At 45.1% G+C, this 20618-nt stretch overlaps 1 protein-coding gene across 3 annotated transcripts in view; it reads right to left on the bottom strand.

Moving 5' to 3' along the window:
• DNAJB6 (DnaJ heat shock protein family (Hsp40) member B6) overlaps window positions 1-20618 on the bottom strand; it is an 80659-nt gene that overhangs the window by 17545 nt on the left and 42496 nt on the right. For 2 of the 3 annotated variants that reach the window (XM_023225525.1, XM_023225524.1), the window contains exons 6-8: window positions 17908-18039; window positions 15311-15452; window positions 14657-14727 (exon numbers count right to left, since the gene is read on the bottom strand). In XM_023225525.1, the coding sequence (XP_023081293.1) occupies window positions 14657-14727; window positions 15311-15452; window positions 17908-18039 (345 nt within the window). The remainder of the gene's footprint in view (window positions 1-14656; window positions 14728-15310; window positions 15453-17907; window positions 18040-20618) is intronic. The other variant, XM_026449631.1, reaches the window with a different exon arrangement.

Below are 20618 nucleotides of genomic sequence, written 5' to 3'. Positions count from 1 at the left end.
CCCTACACACGAGCAGGTCCACAAAGGCGCGGGGACATGGGCGTCCCAGCACCTCATGCTCAGACTTCCCTAGAACTCGCCTTCCCGTTACTGCAGCTCACAAAGAAACCGAAAAAAGGCAAAACCAACTGTATTAAGCCTTATTAGTGATCAATATCTACTTCATGTTTTGGCTTTACAAAGGCTTTACAAAGGGTGATACAAAACACTGCATTTTCCCCTACTAAACAAAAACTTTGAACACCTGCATCCTAAGCTTAACTCGTGCTGATGTTCTCCTGACAAAATACAGGCCGGGCGCCGTGGCTCACGTCTGTCATCCCACTGCTTCGGGAGACTGAGGCGGGTGGATCACCTGAGGTCAGGAGTTCGAGACCAGCCAACATGGTGAAACCCCATCTCTACTAAAAATACAAAAATTAGCCGGGCATGGTGGCACACACCTGTAATCCCAGCTACTCCAGAGGCTAAGGCAGGAGAATCGCTTGAACCCAGGAGGTGGAGGTCGCAGTGAGCCACAAATGTGCCACTGCACTCCAGCCTGGGCAACAGAGCGAGACTCCATCTCCAAAAAATATAGATAGATAGATAGATAGATAGATAGATAGATAGATAGATAGATAGATAGACAGATAGATAGAGATATAGATACATAGTCACACACAGCTTAGCAAGAGGGGTATGTTAGGTGATGTCACCGCACTCAGGCCTAGAAGGCACGGCCCACTCCACACCCAGGCTGCAGGGCCCGGCCGACTGCTGCTAGGCTGCAAACCTGTGCCGCCATCCCAGCACTGAGCGCTGCAGGCGGCTGTAGCTCAATGGCAAGGATGCAAACCTGGATCGCACGCAGTGAAAATGCCGTCCTAACCTTACACACCCCCACAGTCTACGTGGACCACCACTGGCCAAAACGTTCTCACGCGGTCAGGGCTGTTCTTTAGCACCAAGCAGGGGCAGGGTCACTTTCCCGGCACCTACCCATCAGGAGGGGAAAGGCCTCCCTTCCAGGCATAAGCGTCACCAGACAGGGCAGGGGACCGTGGGGGCCACATGGGCCTGCCCTGCAAAAGCTGCTCAGAACCTTCCAGTCGAGCAACCTGACTTGTGCAAGATCTCACACGAAGAACACCCAACAAACGTGTCATCGGAACTTCTACAAACATCCTTTAGAAAACAACTCAACTTTCTCACAAATTAACCTAAAATTCCCCAAATTAAAACCAAAAAAGGGCATTCACTGCCATTCAGTCTCACCCTCCTAGAGTCAATACCACTTTCTGAAAGCCATTTTCTAAAATCTCTATATAGCCTTTTAAAACTTTCCATGTAATACCATTAATTACTCTTCTTTGGAAATTTACCACTAATTGTTTAAACAATTTTAGTTTAGCAATTTGTCCTGAAAAGACAATACGCATCAGTTGTAGAAAAAACAAGTCACTTCTAATTCTACAGCCCATAGATAATTTACTGTTTGGGTATAATTTCTGCTTCTTCCTGTGCGTGAATTAAATATTAAACCTTATAAATTACTAAAATATAGGCTGGTTACAACGGTTCAAGTTTCTTTTTATTGGGGGAACTAAATATACCAGAAAACATCCTGTTTTGTAACCACAGTTAAATAAAATTTAAAAACAGAAACAAGATCTGCCAGCATCCCCCCGAGCCAAAAACACACTGAAATCATCGAGAAGCTATTAGAGGAATGTTCCGCAGCTGCCGCAGGCATGGCCATCTTATCGGAGGCTCCAGTTTCTTCCCCAAATGGAGTCTGAATGGAGTGCAGGAGCCTGGCTGATAACACGCAGATGAAAACAAACTCCTGCAGATAAAAACACACTTTTCCCAAATACGCACAATCCACGAGGCCTCTGGGGAGACTGCTCCTTTCTCTGACTTTTTTGAGACTAGGGGGTTAGTCCCTACTTACACAAATTAGGAATACCACTTACACACTGCAGATTATTCAAACAACCAAAAACGCATGCCGGGCCCATGAGAAGATCGGCTCACTCAAACATTTCATGTGTGCCGGGCACTGGGGACACCCAGCAAGACCCTGCTCTCACTCCTCGGGAGCTCAGTGGTGGACAGACTGGCAGTGCTGTCTGCACTCGGCAGATACAGAGGCACGTGGAACAGCCCTGGAATGGCAGACCCCGTCTGCTGGGGAAACACTAGGAACCTGGCTTCAACACAGGACAGAGCAGCTACGAAGGCTGAACAGGTTTTTGTTTGTTTTATTTTGAGATAGAGTCTCGCTCTGCTGCCCAGACTGGAGTGCAGTGGCCTGATCTCAGCTCACTGCAAACTCCGCCTCCCAGTTCAAGTAATTCTGCCTCAGCCTTCCGAGTAGCTGGGATTACAGGCGTGGGCCACCACGCCCAGGCTCCTGAACAGTTTTAAACGGGAGAGTGATTTGCTTTTGCCAGCCACGTGATGGGCTTGTGACATAGAAGCTGAATTGAGGAGGAGGAAGGGCAGAGGTTGGGAGGAAGAACAGGTGCCACTGTTAACCCTTCATGGCTACTTATGAAGAGGTGGCTCCAGGGAATGAAGATGTGAAGGTTGGTTTGGAAGTAACTACTGCAAGAGCGCACTGGCTGATGGCACAGGGCCGTGCCCAGGGTCCAGCTGGGAGAGGGATGGTGGCACGGGAGCACACAGGGGGACACAGGAGGAAATCAGAGCACGGGCGAAGGCTGAGGATTATGAGGCGGAAAGTCTCCTGTTGGATTCCCTCCAGCATAAGAGGCTCACGAAGCACTGCCAACAAAAGGCCAAAAGATTCCCAGCAGCCCTGCTGGGGTCGGCATTCCCACTAGTGTCAGAGCTTAAACCACCGCCGCAGCGATACAGAGGTTCCGGCCCAGCAACTGCAGGACGCCGTTCACCCACACCACCCCCTCCTCGGCTGGACGGCCTTGACTGGGTCTGACTCTTCAGTGGCTCCTAGGGGCTGGTGCACAACACAGGCTCAAGGAGAAGCCAGATGCTTGTGTGAAGTGGAGGCCACGTGCTGAGTTACCACCTCAGTGCAGCTTAGCTTCCCAGGAAGCACGCAGCACGGGTTACTTCTCAAGGGGTAGCTACGGACGCACGTCCACGCCGCGTGCACACGTCCACATCGGTGAGAGCGGTGTGGACAGCATCCCTCGGCTGAGTGTGAGGATAATTCCAGGACGACCTGGAGTGAGGCACATTCAGCTACCACTGGCATCATGCCCCGTGGCAGGTTCGGGACCCTTTTCAGATGGAAACCAACTAACGCACACTGTGGCGTCGGCCTTCCCATGTAGAGAAGGAGGCGGGCAGTGGGTGTTTATGCCTGAAAAACCCCTTAGACTTCAACTGTCTGAAGTTCCTCAGTCTCCGGGCATACACTACGGCCTCCCTTCCCACAGCTGGGTCCCTTTGATTTGGGCCCATTTCCCAGGAACTCACAATATACAACACCCTGACAAAGAGTTTCCAGGTCTGTGAGAGCTGGAAATTACAGCCTTTGGTCATGTTTTAGTATGGACACAGCTGCGGTCCACCGAGTACCCCAGAGGGCAGCAGAGAGAGTGGACTCACACACTGAGAGCAGAGGAGGGGGCCCAGGGTGCACCGCAGCCTCACCCCACAGGGCCAGGCCTCCTGGGGCCCCTCTCCCTGCGGCCTTGGGCAGCCTGTCCCCACGGCTGAAAGCATGGTGCTGGGTGGGGTGCCTGGACTTTGTTGGAGGCAGAGAGAGGAAGTCTTTAGTTCCCTGTTTCTAGCTGCCCACTACATAAAGTCTAAGTGTGATTTTTATTCAAGGAACTCTTTATAAATGGCGCCCTAGGCATCTAAGCATCCTCAAGAAACACGTCACCCTGAGACTGCCCCGCTCCCTGGTTAGGCTGTGGCGCTGGAGGGATTTAACTGTTGCCCATTTTTATCAAGATGGACAAAGGGCACCATAATTAATCACTAAAATAAATCTTGAAAAGGAACATGGGGCCAGGCACAGTGGCTCACGCACGTAATCCCAGCACTTTGGGAGGCTGAAGCGGGTGGACTGCCTGAGGTCAGGATTTTGAGACCAGCCCGGGCAACATGGTGAAACTCCATCTCTACTAAAAATGCAAAATATTAGCCAGGCGTGGTGGTACACACTGGTAGTCCTAGCTATTCAGGAGGCTGAGGCATGAGAATCGCATGAACCCGGGAGACGGAGGTCGCAGTGATCAGAGTTCACTTAACTGTACTCCAGCCTGGGTGACAGAGTAAGACTACGTCTCAAAAAAAAAAAAAAAAAAAAAGTAGGCCAGGCACAGTGGCTCAAGCCTGTAATCCCAGCACTTTGGGAGGCCAAGACGGGTGGATCACGAGGTCAGGAGATCGAGACCACCCTGGCTAACACGGTGAAACCCCGTCTCTACTAACAATACAAAAAACTAGTCGGGCGAGGTGGCGGGCGCCTGTAGTCCCAGCTACTCGGGAGGCTGAGGCAGGAGAATGGCGGGAACCCGGGAGGCGGAGCTTGCAGTGAGCTGAGATCCGGCCACTGCACTCCAGCCTGGGCGACAGAGCTAGACTCCGTCTCAAAAAAAAAAAAAAAAAAAAAAGAAATGTACTCATGATGGGTTAATACCAAGAAAGTTCCTCCCCAGAAAAGCTGCAGACAAGCAAATCATTAAAAATTAAATCACAATTCATCACGGAGGAAGGACAAACTGTCCACAGAGGAGGAAGAAGTGAGGCCACCTCACACAAATGTTCTAGATGGATTCACATTTTCAATTTTTTTTTTTTTTTTGAGACAGGGTCTCACTCCATCACCCAGGCTGGAGTGCAGTGGCGTCATCACGACTTACTGTAGCCTCGATCTCCAGGGCTCAAGCGATCCACCCACGTGGCCACTCAAAGTGCTGGAATACAGGCGTGAGCCACCATGCCTGGACTTAAACTTTTTTAAGGTAGATACACAGGAGCAGCATTTCTTAACCAAGTAGAAAAAAGCCCAGTAGAATACAAGTTCACAGAATTGACAAGACAACATGTGCTGTTTCTTAACCCTTCCTTCCAAAAAAGATGCCATATGGGTTATGCTTTGAATGAAAATAGAAATGTAAAAGAACAAGCAACTTAGAAATCAACAAAAATGTTTTACAAGTCAAACTTAAAAGCCAATTCTTAAAATTCCTATTAATGAACAAAAATGCTGCAAATAAATATTCTGCAGAAGCACAACTAACCAGAAGAATAGGAAGAAAAACTTAGGATAACAATTAGATATTCTATTAGAAAGCTATTCTTCTGAAAGAGAAACTAAACCAACAGGAAAACACTCGGAAGCCTTTACAGACACGGACAAACATGAAGAATGAGAAAGGCGTGTGATCACAGGCCTCAACACAGCGTGGACCCTTCCCGTGAACACATAAATTAGCAAACTGATAGGAAAGAAAACCCCACAACAAACCACAGCTTGGGAAATCACTCAAGTTTTCTGAGAGGTTCCGAATGTTCCCAACACAAAGCAATAAACTGTTTGAGGTGGCTATGCCATTCACCCCAAACTGATCATCACCCACTGCACACACGCGCCCCACAAATACGTACAATTACCAGCCACAATTTAAAACCACAATTTAAAAACATTTTTAATGATTACAAAATATCAGTAATAGGAAATGTGCCAGAAACAAAGGACTTCACGGGCAGCTGAACCTGGTGTTGGGGTAGGCAGGGCACAAACGGCTCCCAACTCACCCTCAAAATCACAGGGCCGGAAGCCTCACCCTCTGTCTACGCAATCTAAAACCCAAAGTAAAATCAAGGTATAAGAGAACCCAACAGTGCCATGTAGAGGAATTTTTGGTCATAAACACAGTAACTAATCTTTCTCAGAAACATAATCACACAGTAAAATACTAAAATCAGCCTGCTGGAAAACAAGACAAAAATACTTATATCAATTAAAAAAATAGGCCGGGTGCGGTGGCTCACGCCTGTAATCTCAGCACTTTGGAAGGTCGAGGCAGGTGGATCACTTGAGGTCAGGAGTTCAAGACCAGCCTGACCCACATGGAGAAACCCTGTCTCTACTAAAAATACAAAATATGCCAGGCATGGTGGTGCATGCCTGTAATCCGAGCTACTTGGGAGACTGAGGCAGGAGAATCACTTGAACCCGGGAGGTGGAGGTTGTGGTGAGTCTAGATTGCACCATTGCACTCCAGCCTTGGCAACAAGAGCGAAACTCTGTCTCAAAAAAATAAAAAAGGGAGGGGGAGTAAACATGAGAAAATTTATAGAGGTTTCCAACTGTAAAAAATATGATATTCCAATTCTTTTTTAAAATCAGAATAGGCAAGGCGTGGTGGCTCACACCTGTAATCCCAGCACTCTGGGAGGCCAAGGAGGGCAGATCACTTGAGATCAGGAGTTCGAGACCAGCCTGACCAAAATAGTGAAACTATCTCTACTAAAAATACAAAAAAATTAGCCAGGGGTGGTGGCAGGCACCTATAATCCCAGTTACTCAGGAGGCTGAAGCAGGAGAATCGCTTGAACCCAGGAGGCAGAGGTTACACTGAGCCGAGATCAAACCACTGCACTCCAGCCTGGGCGACACAAGAAGACACCATTGCAAAAAAATAAAAATAGAATAAAATCAGAATACCAAGACTAAAGTGATGAGATAAAAAGCAATGTAAGGCGTACCGACTTCCTGGTTTTCCGTAACAAGTTAGAAAAGAAAACACACAGGGCATTCCCAGCTTCATGTCGTGATACACTGAAGAAATGTGCACACCTACGTATTAAGACAGCACTTTACAGCTGTCTGTAAAACAGGACGTTGAAAACAAAAATTACACTGTCACATGGCTCTCGGGTGTGAAACGCTCTCCCAAATCTACATGGGGTGTTCCTCGCGCTGACTGCACCTTTCATCTGAAAGCATGACGAAGACTGGCCTAGAAACGAGCTGGAAATGAGCTGCGTTTCCAGAGGCACTGCCATCCATACAGGGTGCAAGAAACCAGATGGGATGAGAGTCCAGCAGAAACGTGGTGGACAATGCGGGCAAGAAGTCTGGGACAAAGCTGGCTGTCTTCCACACAACAACTTTTCCAAGTAAATAAAAGTAAACACACACACACTGAGTACAAAATAAAAATATGGGGCAGTTTCGTAACAGGCACACACGTCTGTGTAAATAAGACTACCACACAGTAAGTCATATGAACAAAAGGAAAACAGGTATTAAAAAAAAAAAAAACACTTTCAACACAGCAGGCCAAAGACTAATCAACTAGTACGTAAAGGGCTCCTATAAAATCCGGAGATTAAGTCCACAGAAAAAGAGGCACACGCAGGTAACACAAGATGCTTGCCCTAGATAGCCAAGATGCAAATTTTAGAAATTGTTGACAGTACTAGCAAGTGTGACGACACAGACCCCAATCCATTGTTGACAGGAGAAAACTCCTTCTGAGAAATCATTTATGACTTTTTTTTTTTTTTTTTTTTTTTGAGATAGGGTCTCCTTGTTGCCCAGGCTGGACTGCAATGGCACAATCACGGCTCACTGCAGCCTCACATCCCCGGCACAACTGATCCTCCCACCCCAGCCTCCCGAGTAGCTGGGACTACAAGCGCATGCCACACCAAGCCCAGCTAATTTTCTATTTTTTGTAAAGACGTGGTTTGACCATGTTGCCCAGGCTGGTCTTAAACTCCTGGGCTCAAAGTAATCCGCTCACCTCAGCCTCCTAGAGCACTGGGAATACAGGCACGAGCCACAGCGCCTGGTAACCTAACCAATTTTCAATGCACGTTTCTCAAGCCAATTGCTCAACTTCTAGGTACCTAATTTAACAAACTGCTCCTACAAGTACATAAGACTCTACACAGATACTTTAAATATTACGTGGAAAAGGACACCAACACTTTGCCAGGCTCCACAGGAGACTTGGGCTGAGACCCAGTGGCTGCTAACTGCCACCAGACATCAGCCATGGATGGGGACAACTGTGCCCAGCCACTCACTAGATAGACCACTCATGCTGGGTACAGACCCCAACTAGGGGAACTTGTCTTTCCTGCTTGTCAGGGACTGGCAGGGAAGGCTCAGCCGCCGGCAGCCACCACGGGAGACTGTGTCCAGTGCCAACTCATCTGTGCAAGGACCGTTGACCCATGGACATTGAAAGATACGGCTGAAAAGACTTGTGGAAAAGTTTCTCGTTCGAGTTCTGGATCTGACTTTCTCAGAGGCCTGGCATTACGTAAAGCAGCCCTGGAAGTTTTGGGTAAGAGGTTATTTGGCCTGGAGCTGACGAGCAGCAAAGTTCTCAATTTGGCAGAAATGCATGTAAGAAACGTGTCTTGCGGGCCAGGCGCAGTGGCTCACGCCTGTAATCCCAGCACTTTGGGAGGCCGAGACGGGTGGATCACGAGGTCAGGAGATCGAGATCATCCTGGCTAACATGGTGAAACCCCGTCTCTACTAAAAACACATTTTAAGTTAGCCAGGCGTGGTAGTGGGCACCTGTGGTCCCTAGCTACTCAGGAGGCTGAGGCAGGAGAATGGCATGAACCCAGGAGGCAGAGCTTGTAGTGAGCTGAGACGGCGCCACTGCACTCCAGCCTGGGCGACAGACCGAGACTCCGCCCAAAAAAAAAAAAAAAACGTGTCTCATGCAGGCAGCAAACTCCACATTTCCCTGACCACCACACCACGAGCTTCTGCTCCGACTGCTGTTCCTACCAGCAATGTCCTGACATTTAGTGTAAAATGCTCTGGGCCGGGAGTGGGGGCTCATGTCTGTGATCCCAGCACTCTGGGAGGCCAAGGGGTGAAGAGCTCGAGCCCAAGAGTTCAAGACCAGCCTGGGCAACATGGCAAAACCCCGCCTCTACTAAAAATATAAAAAGTTAGCCAGGCGTTACGTCACACACCTGTAGTCCCAACTGCTTAGGGGCTGAGGTGGGAGGAATGCTTGAGCCCAGGAGTTCAAGGCTACAGAGAGCTGTGACTGCACCACTGTACTCCAGCCTGGGTTAGAGAGCAAGACCTGGTCCAAAAGTTAAGTAAAATGTAAAATAATATAAAGGAATGAACAAACGAATGCTCCAGGCCTCAGGAGCCACGTCTCCCCCACACACCATTAGCAACAAGGCCCTGTCCTTGGGCACAGCACTTCTTGCCAACTCAGGGCAGCTGTGGGAAGACAGAGGAAAATGTCACCTCTCAGACCTCCCAGCACAGGGCTGACCCCTCGGGAAGCAAACCACATCCCCTGGGTGAGACCGGCAGGAAAGAGGCTCCACACCACATTTCTGCAACAATGTTTCAGCACCAAAGCCTCCTTCAGAACACCTCCAGTCTCTACGGTTCCGGAAGTTCTGGGAGTGATTTCCCACCAGTGCCTGAACCGGCAGTCAGTTCAGTAACCGGCCAGGAGGAAGACGAAGGACAAGGTGGGGGAATGGGATGACAGTGCTGCCCTGTTTAAGAAACCAACCAACCTAACAGGGCAGAAAAGGACACTATGCTAGCAACTGCAGTGTGCACCAACGAGACTGTGGCATCAACACTACACAGGCGTTTGCTAGTCAGGGCTCCCCGGAGTGGAGAATCTTTATAAGCCAAGACGCAGGTCCTTCTGATCCACATGGCAAGCTTCCCACAGCAGGCTGGGCCGCAGGTCACACAGCAGGCCGGGTGCGGGGAGTGAGCCCCTGCTCTACTCTCCAGGCAGCCACCGTCTAGGGCATCTCTGAATCAAGAGCTGTGGGGCGGCAACCACCATCGGGGTTTCTGCAGCAAGATGCTTCCAGGGCACACCTGCCAGGACACAGCAGTAGCAAGACAGACAAGAATTACTGCCTTCACAGGACCCGCATTCCCGTGGGAGTTGTGCTCCAGGGCAGGAATCTTCTCCCTATCAGGGTACAGGGAAAGGGCAAAGCGCATTCAGGGGTCTCAACCCGAGTCTGCCACTTACCCAGGCCACAAAGCTCAGAGTCGAGTCCTTAGTGAATAGTTAGGTGACACTGACTGACACCCTGCACAAAAGTCAGCAAATACTGACCAAAGCACAGAGAAGCCAGGACAGGCTTTCTGATGCCCAATCATAAACTCTGCCATCTCTGGAAATCAGTGACGTCTAGATTTCTAACACAGGAATAGCTGCTGTGACACTTCGTCTTTTCACCTTTTTAAACAGGAAGACGAAATAACGTAGCCAAATGACAGACTTCGGTCTACCCCATTTCAACCACTGGTCACAATTTAGTACCAAGGCCTACATCTAGTTCCCCCCACGTCCCTAGAACAGCTAGGAATACCATATCCAAAGGCTTTGAAACCAAGACCCCAAAGGGTAAGATCTCATACCTTCATCTTTAAAAATACAAACAGCAGTGGGTTATGTAATTCAGCCCCCTCTAGACCACACTAAATCAAGTATTCAAATCAACTATTTTGTGCTTGAAAACCTCCAGAAGTAATAACATCTGACTCCATTCTGTTACTGAACATGCTAATGGCTAAATTTCAACACCGCTGCCCATCAATAAAAGAGATAATATGCCAATTATTTATTACTGTTGAACACTCTGCAAATAAAAATGTTTCTAATTCATTCCGTAGTGGTTAAAACAAGATCAGTATTCCCTGAAGAGAAATAATAGCTAGAAGATAATCAAGACAGGATAAGCAGGCATTTTTAAAGCTTTAATTAACAAACAGAACTTAAAATGGATTGGAAAGACAATCATCCCACAGTGTTCCTCAAGCGTTACCACACTGTAAGGAACATTTACTTCAGCACACCAGGTGCACAGGTAAGTTTAGCAAATGGTGACACTAACTCCACCAACTTCTAAAAGCTCTTCACTGGAGCACGTCCAAGAGGAAGAGCGAGTCGCCCGTGATGCCAAGACTGACTGACATCTTTCAGATGATTTAAAACCCTGAGTTTCCAAAATCAAGCCTGGAGTCTTTGGAGTCTAAAAAGCTTAAATTTTATAAAGGATAGAGATATAAGGAATAATCCATCACTGAATTAAATCAAACCAACGGGGGCTGGGGAACTACAAGGAATAGGAAAATAGGAGATGACAAAAACACAGATTATTGAGCCTTCCAGACAAAAGGATGCCAAACAGCGATTAAAAAACTACAGTTTGGGTACAACATACACTGCTTAGGCGACAGCAGCACTGACATCTCAGAATTCAACACTATAATATAATGCATCCACGTCACTAAAAACCACCGACCTCCCCAAAAGCTATTGAAGTATTTTTAAAAATTAAAGACTTTAAAAATAAAACTTAAGAATCTCAAACAGGGACATTGAGCACAAACCAAAGACAGTAGACGCATATTCCAGAATGGCTGGGACCATGTGGGGCCGTGCACAACCAGATATGTGCCGTTAAGGAGCGTTCAAGCTTCCTATTTTCAAAGGCGCTCAACACTACAGAAAGTAAAGAGACGGTTGACTTTACCAGAAACTATAATTTAAATCAAATGCTATTCTTCTTCCAAGTCATCATTTGAGTGATGCTGTCAATGCTCAAAGCCATTTCCTAACTTTTCAAAGCTGCTCTCATGCACACTTAGACTGAATTCTCTAGGAATAATCTTAACGGGGTTTAAAAATCAAAGGTGTAAGATTTGACAGCAAATAGAAAACAAATAGGTTTTTTATTCTATTAGTAACTTAATAAAATTAAATGGAAGAACAGAATAAAAGTAATTTTCTCAGCCAGGCGCAGTGGATCACGCCTGTAATCCCAGCACTTTGGGAGGACAAGGTGGATAGATCACTTGAGGTCAAAAGTTCCAGACCAGCCCTGACAACATGGTGAAATCCCACCTCTACTAAAAATACAAAAATTAGCTGAGTGTGGTGGCAGGCACCTATAATCCCAGCTACTCAGGAGGCTGACGCAGGAGAACCGCTTGAACCCGGGAGGCAGAGGTTACAGTGAGCCAGTATCACGCCACTGCACTCCAGTCTGGATGACACAGCAAGACTCTGTCTCAAAACTTAAAAAAACAGTAATCGGCCGGGTGCAGTGGCTCAAGCCTGTAATCCCAGCACTTTGGGAGGCCAAGACGGGTGGATCACGAGGTCAGGAGATCGAGACCGTCCTGGCTAACACGGTGAAACCCTGTCTCTACTAAAAACATACAAAAAAAAAAAAACTAGCCGGGCAAGGTGGCGGGCACCTGTAGTCCCAGCTACTCGGGAGGCTGAGGCAGGAGAATGGCGTGAACCTGGGAGGTGGAGCTTGCAGTGAGCTGAGATCCGGCCACTGCACTCCAGCCTGGGTGACAGAGCGAAACTCCGTCTCAAAAAAAAAAAAAAAAAACAGTAATCTTCCCAAGTACAAATGAATGCTCCCTCCCCCTCAAAAAAAAGTTTTCACCAGAAAGATTCCTTAGGAGTCAAACATATTTTACCTGTAACACCATGTTGAGTAGACTGTTCACAGCCAGAGATGCATGAAACACTCCACAAACTCTAGAACAACCAAATGTGTTCTAAACTTTTGCGGTACCAAAGCTATAGCAAACTGCTTCCTAGTTTAACAATTACAGGTCAAGACTTGTCTTTATTTTCCTGGTCTTTCTAGACATCCCTGGATGTCTCAAGGCTGCTGCACTGACTCATCTCACCCACTCATGAAAATTATAAAACCCTGAAGTCCAAAGTATCTACCTGAATTTCTCATTTAGTAACAAAGAAACCACCCGTCCTCATAGCATAAACAGAAGCGCGCTCTATGATCCCACAATGCTAGTTGTGAGGTGGGATTTCCAACACTACAGGGCGCTGTCCCGCTTTCCCACACGTGCCATGGCTGCATACCTACCTTATCCAGAGACACAAAGTGCCGTGTGCTGGGTTATTTCTGACACAACAGACAAGAACATCACTCGTTCTTCTTCTTGTAGTTCAACTGTCCCCAAATACTTAACTGTTACTATGCTTTTTTGAGCTCCTATGAAATTCCTTAAAATAATTTTTATTTTCAGTAACAGCACATCAGGTTCCTTAAGCGCTCTGGCATATCCTGAGCAATCTCTATGCCCTCCTGCAAAGCCAGCACGGATGGAAAGCGCTGTTTGTCAGGGACCCGCCCGTCCTTCTAGCAGTTTTCACACTGTTTAGTTCCAAAACAAAACAGTTTTAAATCCAGTCTAAATCTAGTTCAATATTCACTACAGCTAGGATTCTAGTTACCAATGACAATCATGAAAGGTATTACAAACTGAGAAACAGAAGACCTTTATTTTTGCTCACTCCTAAATCATTCCATGACTGTCCCATGCATACTATCCAGAAGTTTTTTTTGTTTTTGTTTTTGTTTTTGTTTTTTTGAGATGAAGTCTCGCTCTGCCTCCCAGACTGGAGTGCAATAGCATGATCTTGGCTCACTGCAACCTCCACCTCCCGGGTTCAAGCAATTCTCCCACCTCAGCCTCCCAAGTAGCTGGGATTACAGGCGCCTGCCACCACGCCCAGCTAATTTTTCAGTAGAGACAGGGGTTTCACCATCCTGGTCAGGCTAGTCTTGAACTCCTGACCTCAGGTGATCCAACCCACCTAGGCCTCCCAAAGTGCTGGGATTACAGGAGTGAGCTACTGTGCCCGGCTCCATAAGTAACCTTACATCAAATCCTAAAAACTAGAACATACTTTAAGAATGAAAAATTATACAATGGTTTCTTCCTCTCCTGTGGAAATGTTACCATAATTAAATGTTTGATCAATTGCTAAATCGCAACTTACAATATGAAAATCTTCATATACTTCAAATATACTGAAGAAAATGTCTACATGTAACTGAGGTGCGGCATCCACCTGAACGAATAGCACGAAACGCTATTAAGGTGACACTAGAAGCCCAGGCACAAATCATACACAGACACAAAAAAGCTCCAGATCCCACTCAGGAAGAATGCACCAACACATTCGCATTTATTTTCTCTTTTTTTTTTTTTTTTTAAAGCAAATGACAAAGACCCAGTTTACCAGCTTTACTTTTTTAAACCTAAGCTTAACATTACATATTTAAACAATTGTCAAAACTTACTAAGTTGCCAGCATTCATGCACAACTAGAAAACATCCTTAATTTATATTAAACCAGAAATGTATTACCATTAATGCATTAATATCTTTCACTACTAAATACTGAAAAAAATTGAAATTATTTCTGCAGAAGAATCGTCCTGGCAATGTTAACTTCACAGCAGGCCGACACTACGTGGCTCACATTTCAGACACAATGAAAAGCAGGTCCATGCTGGTGTTAGTGTACAATCTGGTCCTACACTAAAGAGTCGAGACTCACCTTGGAGTACGTTGAATAAAAAAGCAAAGTGCATACAGAGATTTACAACAATTTTAAAGACAAAAAAAATGGTCCTATTACGTGGTCCCAACAATAAACTCAAAAGTCTATGACAAATAGAGGCTCCGATGAGCTGTTTATAAATACTTTAGGTACAATTATACTGAAAGTCGAGTTCGTTTGAAATCTTCAAAAAAATGTTCCCGTTAATCCTCAAATGGTGCTTGTTATAGTTTAACATTTCTGTTAAGCGCGTGCGTTGAATTACTTGTTATCCAAGCGCAGCAGCTGCTCCTTACCATTTATTGTTAAGGACTTTAACTGGCCGTCTTCTTCAACTTCTACTCTTTCTTGACCGTTCTCGACAATTCTGTAGGAAAAAAATTCATTTAAAAACCTTTCTGGTAAAGTAAATACATGTATGAGGGTAACACACATGTTTTTTAAGTTTTTTAAGGACATTGCTGAAATACACCATGAATATAAGTAATTTTCAGGCTGTAAAAACAAGGCTGAAGCCAACCTGTGAACAATACATCTTCCTTTCCTAAAACAGAATTAACCTGACAAAATAAATTGTCTCAAATGCTGTACAGGTGGATGCTAAATACAAGCAGAGGCTATAAAACAGTAAAGGCTTTACTATTAAAGATTTTCCATTTAGTCATCTTAACAATGCTGCAGAAGCTTGTTACACTTAAGTTATTATCTTTTATTTATATTACAACTTATTATCTTTTATTTACATTAAAGATCTCCTCTAATAAATCAACAGTTAAGTAAAATTTAAGAGGAAAAGCTTTAATTAATGAATTTGGAGAGAAGAAGATTTTCATGGTGCCAGATCTAGCATACAACAAGCTCCACTTCACACTCTGGGAGACGTGCAGCATGGCACCAGAGAAACATCATGCCTGCTTACGAAAAATATGAAATGCAGATTACCACAGTACCTCTTTGTAGTGATTTTTCTGCCATTAACTATTTTAGTTGAAGTTGATACCGATTTGAAGTTGCCCATGCCACCACCACCAAATGACGTGGAAGAGAATGAAGTGAGGCCCCCATGACCTAGTGACCCAAATGAAGTAAATCCTACAGGAAAACAGAAAAGAAAAATGCTTAGAGAACTATGTCAACTACTAATGCAAAGACAAGAGTTTGAAAATTCAGTAGCAGACTGTTTAATGTTAAGACGTAGAACCAATGAGTAATAAACCATGCAACTAGCAAGGCCTCAGCCGGAGTGCTGGGGTGTCCAGGGGGAAAGACTCTCTCTCAAATCCCTCAGTGGGGACCCTAGGGGAACGCGAGAGTGCAGCCTCTCACCCTCTCCTCACGCAGAGCTTCGCTGGACCTCAGCAGCCTTTCTGACATGGCAAAGACCACCCCGGCGTGTGGGTGGTGTGCCTGGCACCATGCAGCACATGCGTTGTGTTAATGTGAACATTCTGGAACCGGAACCAGTATTAAGCTCCAACCAGCAGAGCAGCCTCAGTATCAAAGCTCTGTTTGCTATGGCATGGCTTGTGAACTCCACGGACTGTGATGGACACCCTTACCCCACAAGCACAGAATGTCCTCACCACCACAGAACAGCAAACCTAACCGGCTTCCCTTCTCTTTACCACAGAACCACAGGGGTAAGAATCTAAATTATTAAAAAACTAAAATAACTGTAGAAAGAATACTACAAGTATCCATCTGAAAAACCTATGTTTCTACGGTTCATGGACACCATTCTCAATTATACATTGTGGACACTGAAAAATTTCACAAGTCACACTAAAGCAAACTTATTTTTTGATATTAAAGCTGGTCTACTGGTTAGAGCTTAATACTTGTCCTGCTTCCAAAATGCTCGCATTAACACAAATGACGCATACCTCCGAACATGATTCAATCATCTAAGGCCAGATACTGTCTAGTGCTAGTGCTGTCCTGAAGAAATATGTGAGCCAGGTATGTTAAGTTTACCTTTTCTAACAACTTCACTGAAAAGCAGAAACTAGTGAAATTAATTGTAGTATTTTATTTAATACAGTATATCCAAAATATTTCAATTGGAAATATAAAAAATCAAAATCGTTTGTGATATTTTATACTGTTTTCCATGTTCCATCTTTGAAACCCAATGACTATTTCACACTCCCGCTGATCTCCATTTGGAGCAGCTAGGCCTCCAGGAATCAGGACCTACACGTGGCTGGTGACTACTACAACGGTCTAGATCAAGCCTTGCTAAGTATTTATTCCTGTGATACTTTGTAAGGCACCTCAGAAGTGGAGAAGGCTTACACCCCCATCACATACACACATACAGGAGCCATTGATTACTTTTAAAAAGGACTATTTACGCGGTATTTTTAACTAGTTTTCTTAACCTGTGGTCTGTATATTCCATAGTATCAAATGAGAGGATCTGTTGAAGGAAAGCACATCAAAACTGAGGTCCAATCATGCAGAATTCACTACTTACCTCGATGGCATGAGCACAATGTTAAAAGAAAATAAAATTCTGACCATTATGAAGGAACCCTATGTAACAAGCTCTCCCAATTTTTACCATGGAGGCTTAAAAATGAAAATGAGAGAATCAAAACAGCAGCTCCAGGCCAGGAGTGGTGGCTCATGCCTGTAATCCCAGCACTCTGGGAGGCCAGGGCAGGTGGATCCACCTGAGGTCAGTTCAAGACCAGCCTGGCCAACAAGGCAACAGCCCTGTCTCCATTAAAAATACAAAAATTAGCTGAGCCTGCTGGTGCACACCTGTAATCCCAGCTACTCAGGAGGCTGACGCAGAAGAATCACTTGAACCCAGGAGGCAGGAGGCTGCAGTGAGCCGAGACCATGCCACTACACTAAGAGTGGCACTTATTAAAAGTGAGACTCTGTCTTTTTAAATTTAAAAAAAAAAAAAAAAAAGCGCTCCTCTGTGAAGAGAAACTGGATAAGCTTCAGAGAAAAATGGGATTCTAATTCTTCAGGCTAAACTCACAGGCATATAATGTGTGTTTATATACATATTCATGTTACTCCAGTCTATAAGCTGTGTTTCCACTTATGAAGAGCTACGTGCGCAAGGCTGATACTTCACTAGTGAGTGAGCCTGGCCTGGGCTGGTGTTAAGGCCCAGCCTTTGATTCCATCCAGTGGGACACTCCTGGGATGCTACCTATTTGTGCACTTTTGTTTTAACTGCAAAGGAGGTTAGACAGCATGAAGGTCAGTGAGATTTCCCAAGTGCGTTACTTTCCACCTACTGACACAGAACATACTTTGCCCCTTTTTAACTAAGAATTTCATTACATTCTGGCCTTGACTATTATATTAAGAGGAGAAGATTTCCAAGTACAGCATTCTTAGGAAGATTAGGAGAAAATGTAGGTTATTAAGCGTAGAGCTGTATAGCAAAAAAAGCTGGCAAATCTACAATGCTATTCTACGAAAGCAATGCACATATTTTAAATTACTCTAACTCAAAGAGTATTATGCTTATAAGTACTAACCACTGTTAAGATAACAGAAATTAAACCTAGGAATTTAATACCTGTATCAAAAGAAGGAAATCCACTTCCAAAAGACGGGAATCCACTGAACGCAGAGAAAAACGACCCCGTCCCTCGGCTTCTGCTTCCTCGGGGACCCCTTCGATTCCCAAAAAAGTCCTCAAAAGGGTCTTCTAAAATCAAACATAAACACACACTATGAAATCTTTTTTTCAAGTTTTTTTCCTCATGTGGTAGCTACAGTAAGAGAAAACAGATATTTGTAACATATTCAGGAACAAAAAACTTAGACAAGGTTGTAACAAAGAGCTTATCTACAGAGTAACTGAAAGACTACCTCACCAACAGTTTCACCAACTGTTTAATTCAACTAAAACTACAATACCTTATATCAAATAAATTACCAGACTTAATTTAAAAATAGCATATATACACATTCTTTAGGGAGCACCAATATGCACTTCAAACTCAGCTCATTTCACATCACTGATTTGAGGTCCTGTTAGATGCTGTTCCTGCTATGACCACTGGAAGAGTGAGAAAAGCTTTACATTGAGGCTGTTGTATTCCTTGGAGTCTGAGTTGCCTTCTCCAAAGCAATTCAGAAACAAACAGAAAAATGGATTACCCTAACATGCGCGCGCGCACGCGCGCGCGCACACACACACACGGAATGGTGTGGCCACGTAAACTAAGTGTAAATACCTGATGAACCTCGGCAACAGAAATTCCTTTTATTCTAAGTGTGATGTCTCAAAAAACTTTTAAGGATTAGCTGAAATCAAATCTGAACAAATGTTAACCAGCAGACATAAGATGATGCCTGAAGGTGTCTCAACAGAAAATCACCAACATGAGGAAGCATCACGCTGCCAAGTGGAAACACAAAATGCTCCTGAAAATCAAGATCAGAACTGACTGTTTTGTTTTCCTATGTTGGTGTTATCAATCAATGAGTACTTACTAAAAATGCATAAAGTATACAACGCTTTTTAATTTACCTGGGTTCTGCATTAATTACTGTATTTTTTTCAGAAAAAATGGGAAACCTGTGATAAAAGCAAGGAATCCTAATAGATGCATTAAGACATAAACACATGCAAGGTATAAAGACAAAGGCAAGCCACAACCAACTACAGAATTAGTATGGCCTATTTGCAGGCCAGAGTGACCAAGGCAGGGAGTGGATACATTCGAGTCACAAAGGTTAACAATAAATACCACAGCACACAAGGATACAACAAGCAGCACTGAAATTAAGCAGAAATCGAGATTCATGAAGCAACTGAGGTTATGAACAAGAGTGACTTGATCCAGCTACTCTGGAGGCTGAGTGGGAGGATTCCTTGAGCTCACGAGTTTGAATCCAGGCTGGGCACATAGCAAGACTTTGTCCCTACTAAAAAAAATTCAGTGACTAGAGAAAAGCAGCACCTGAGGCTGACTCTGACCAGTTTGAAAGGACTGACGTACAGGTGGGCAGTCAAAACCCTGAGATGCTGGGTACCCCCAGGACCAGCAAATAGTACATAGTGAGGAGCAAAGGCTGAGGAAGCTTCTGCAGAGCAGAGAGGGCAGAGGTCCACGCCGGACTATTACAGAGCTTGTTGGAATGAAACTGGCCAGTCGGCTTTACCCAATGCCAAGCCCAAGACATTGAGTCCCAAAGAAACAAACATTGGGAGAATTGGTCACTGGTTACTTTTTGGAAGAGGTGGCCAAGAGACAGAAGAGGAAGAGGGCATGCACGACCAGTGCCCGGACACCCCATGCGCCAATCTGCCCCTCCGCCCATAAGCCAGCGTGAGGTGGAGACCTAGAAAAGGAATGCCAGAACGGGGATGCCAACAAGAAGTTACTCAAACGATTACTGATTGTGCAAGTTACTGCCCACATTCCAACAGTCAATGCCCCCCAGGCATAAAAATAGTAAGACGGTCATAGGTACTTTGCAAACAGACCTTACTGTCCCCCACTATTCTACTCAAAGACAAGAAAGAACAAAAGCAAAGATGTTCAATCATAACCTTGTATCTAAAACTAGGAACATTTTGTGAATTTCTCTAGGACACAAAAACTGCATCCAATTCAAATAAAATCCAAGCATTCTATTTAGTAACTTTCTACTTTATAGCCATAGACTGTACACCACTGGGTCACATGTTATCTGACATATCTACAATATATCCTCCCAGGTAAAGAAACAAACATTACAAATACAGTTAAAACTGATTATGCTATGGTAACTCTCTTCATCTCCCCTAGGAGGTGATCCTTAAAAAGTATTTCCAGGAGGCCGCAGTGGCTCATGCCTATAAACCCCGCACTTTGGGAGGCCGAGGCGGGCAGATCACGTGAGGTCAGGAGTTTGAGACCAGCCTGGCCAATATTTTGTACTAAAAATACCAAAAAAGTTAGCCAGGAGTGGTGATGGGGACCTGCAGTCTCAGCTACCCAGAAGGCTGAGGCATGAAAACTGCCTGAATCCCAGAGGTGGAGGATACAGTGAGCTGAATCGTGCCACTGCACTGCAGCCTGGGCAAGAGAACATGAGTCCATCTCAAAAACAAAAGGCATTTCTGCATTTCCATAAATTGAGGACATTAGCATATATCTGTAGTTTCAGCTCCTAAGGAGGCCAAGACAGGAGACATCCCTGGAGGTCAGGAGTTCAAGACCAACCTAGGCAACATAGCAAGACCCCTTCTCTACAATAAATTTAAAAATTAGCCAGGTGTGGTGGTACACGTCT

Source organism: Piliocolobus tephrosceles, chromosome 8 (genome assembly GCF_002776525.5).
Source record: "Piliocolobus tephrosceles isolate RC106 chromosome 8, ASM277652v3, whole genome shotgun sequence".
Lineage (NCBI taxonomy): Eukaryota > Metazoa > Chordata > Mammalia > Primates > Cercopithecidae > Piliocolobus > Piliocolobus tephrosceles.
Note: the sequence above shows the minus strand (reverse complement) of the source record. Positions and strands in the feature narration are given on the sequence as shown.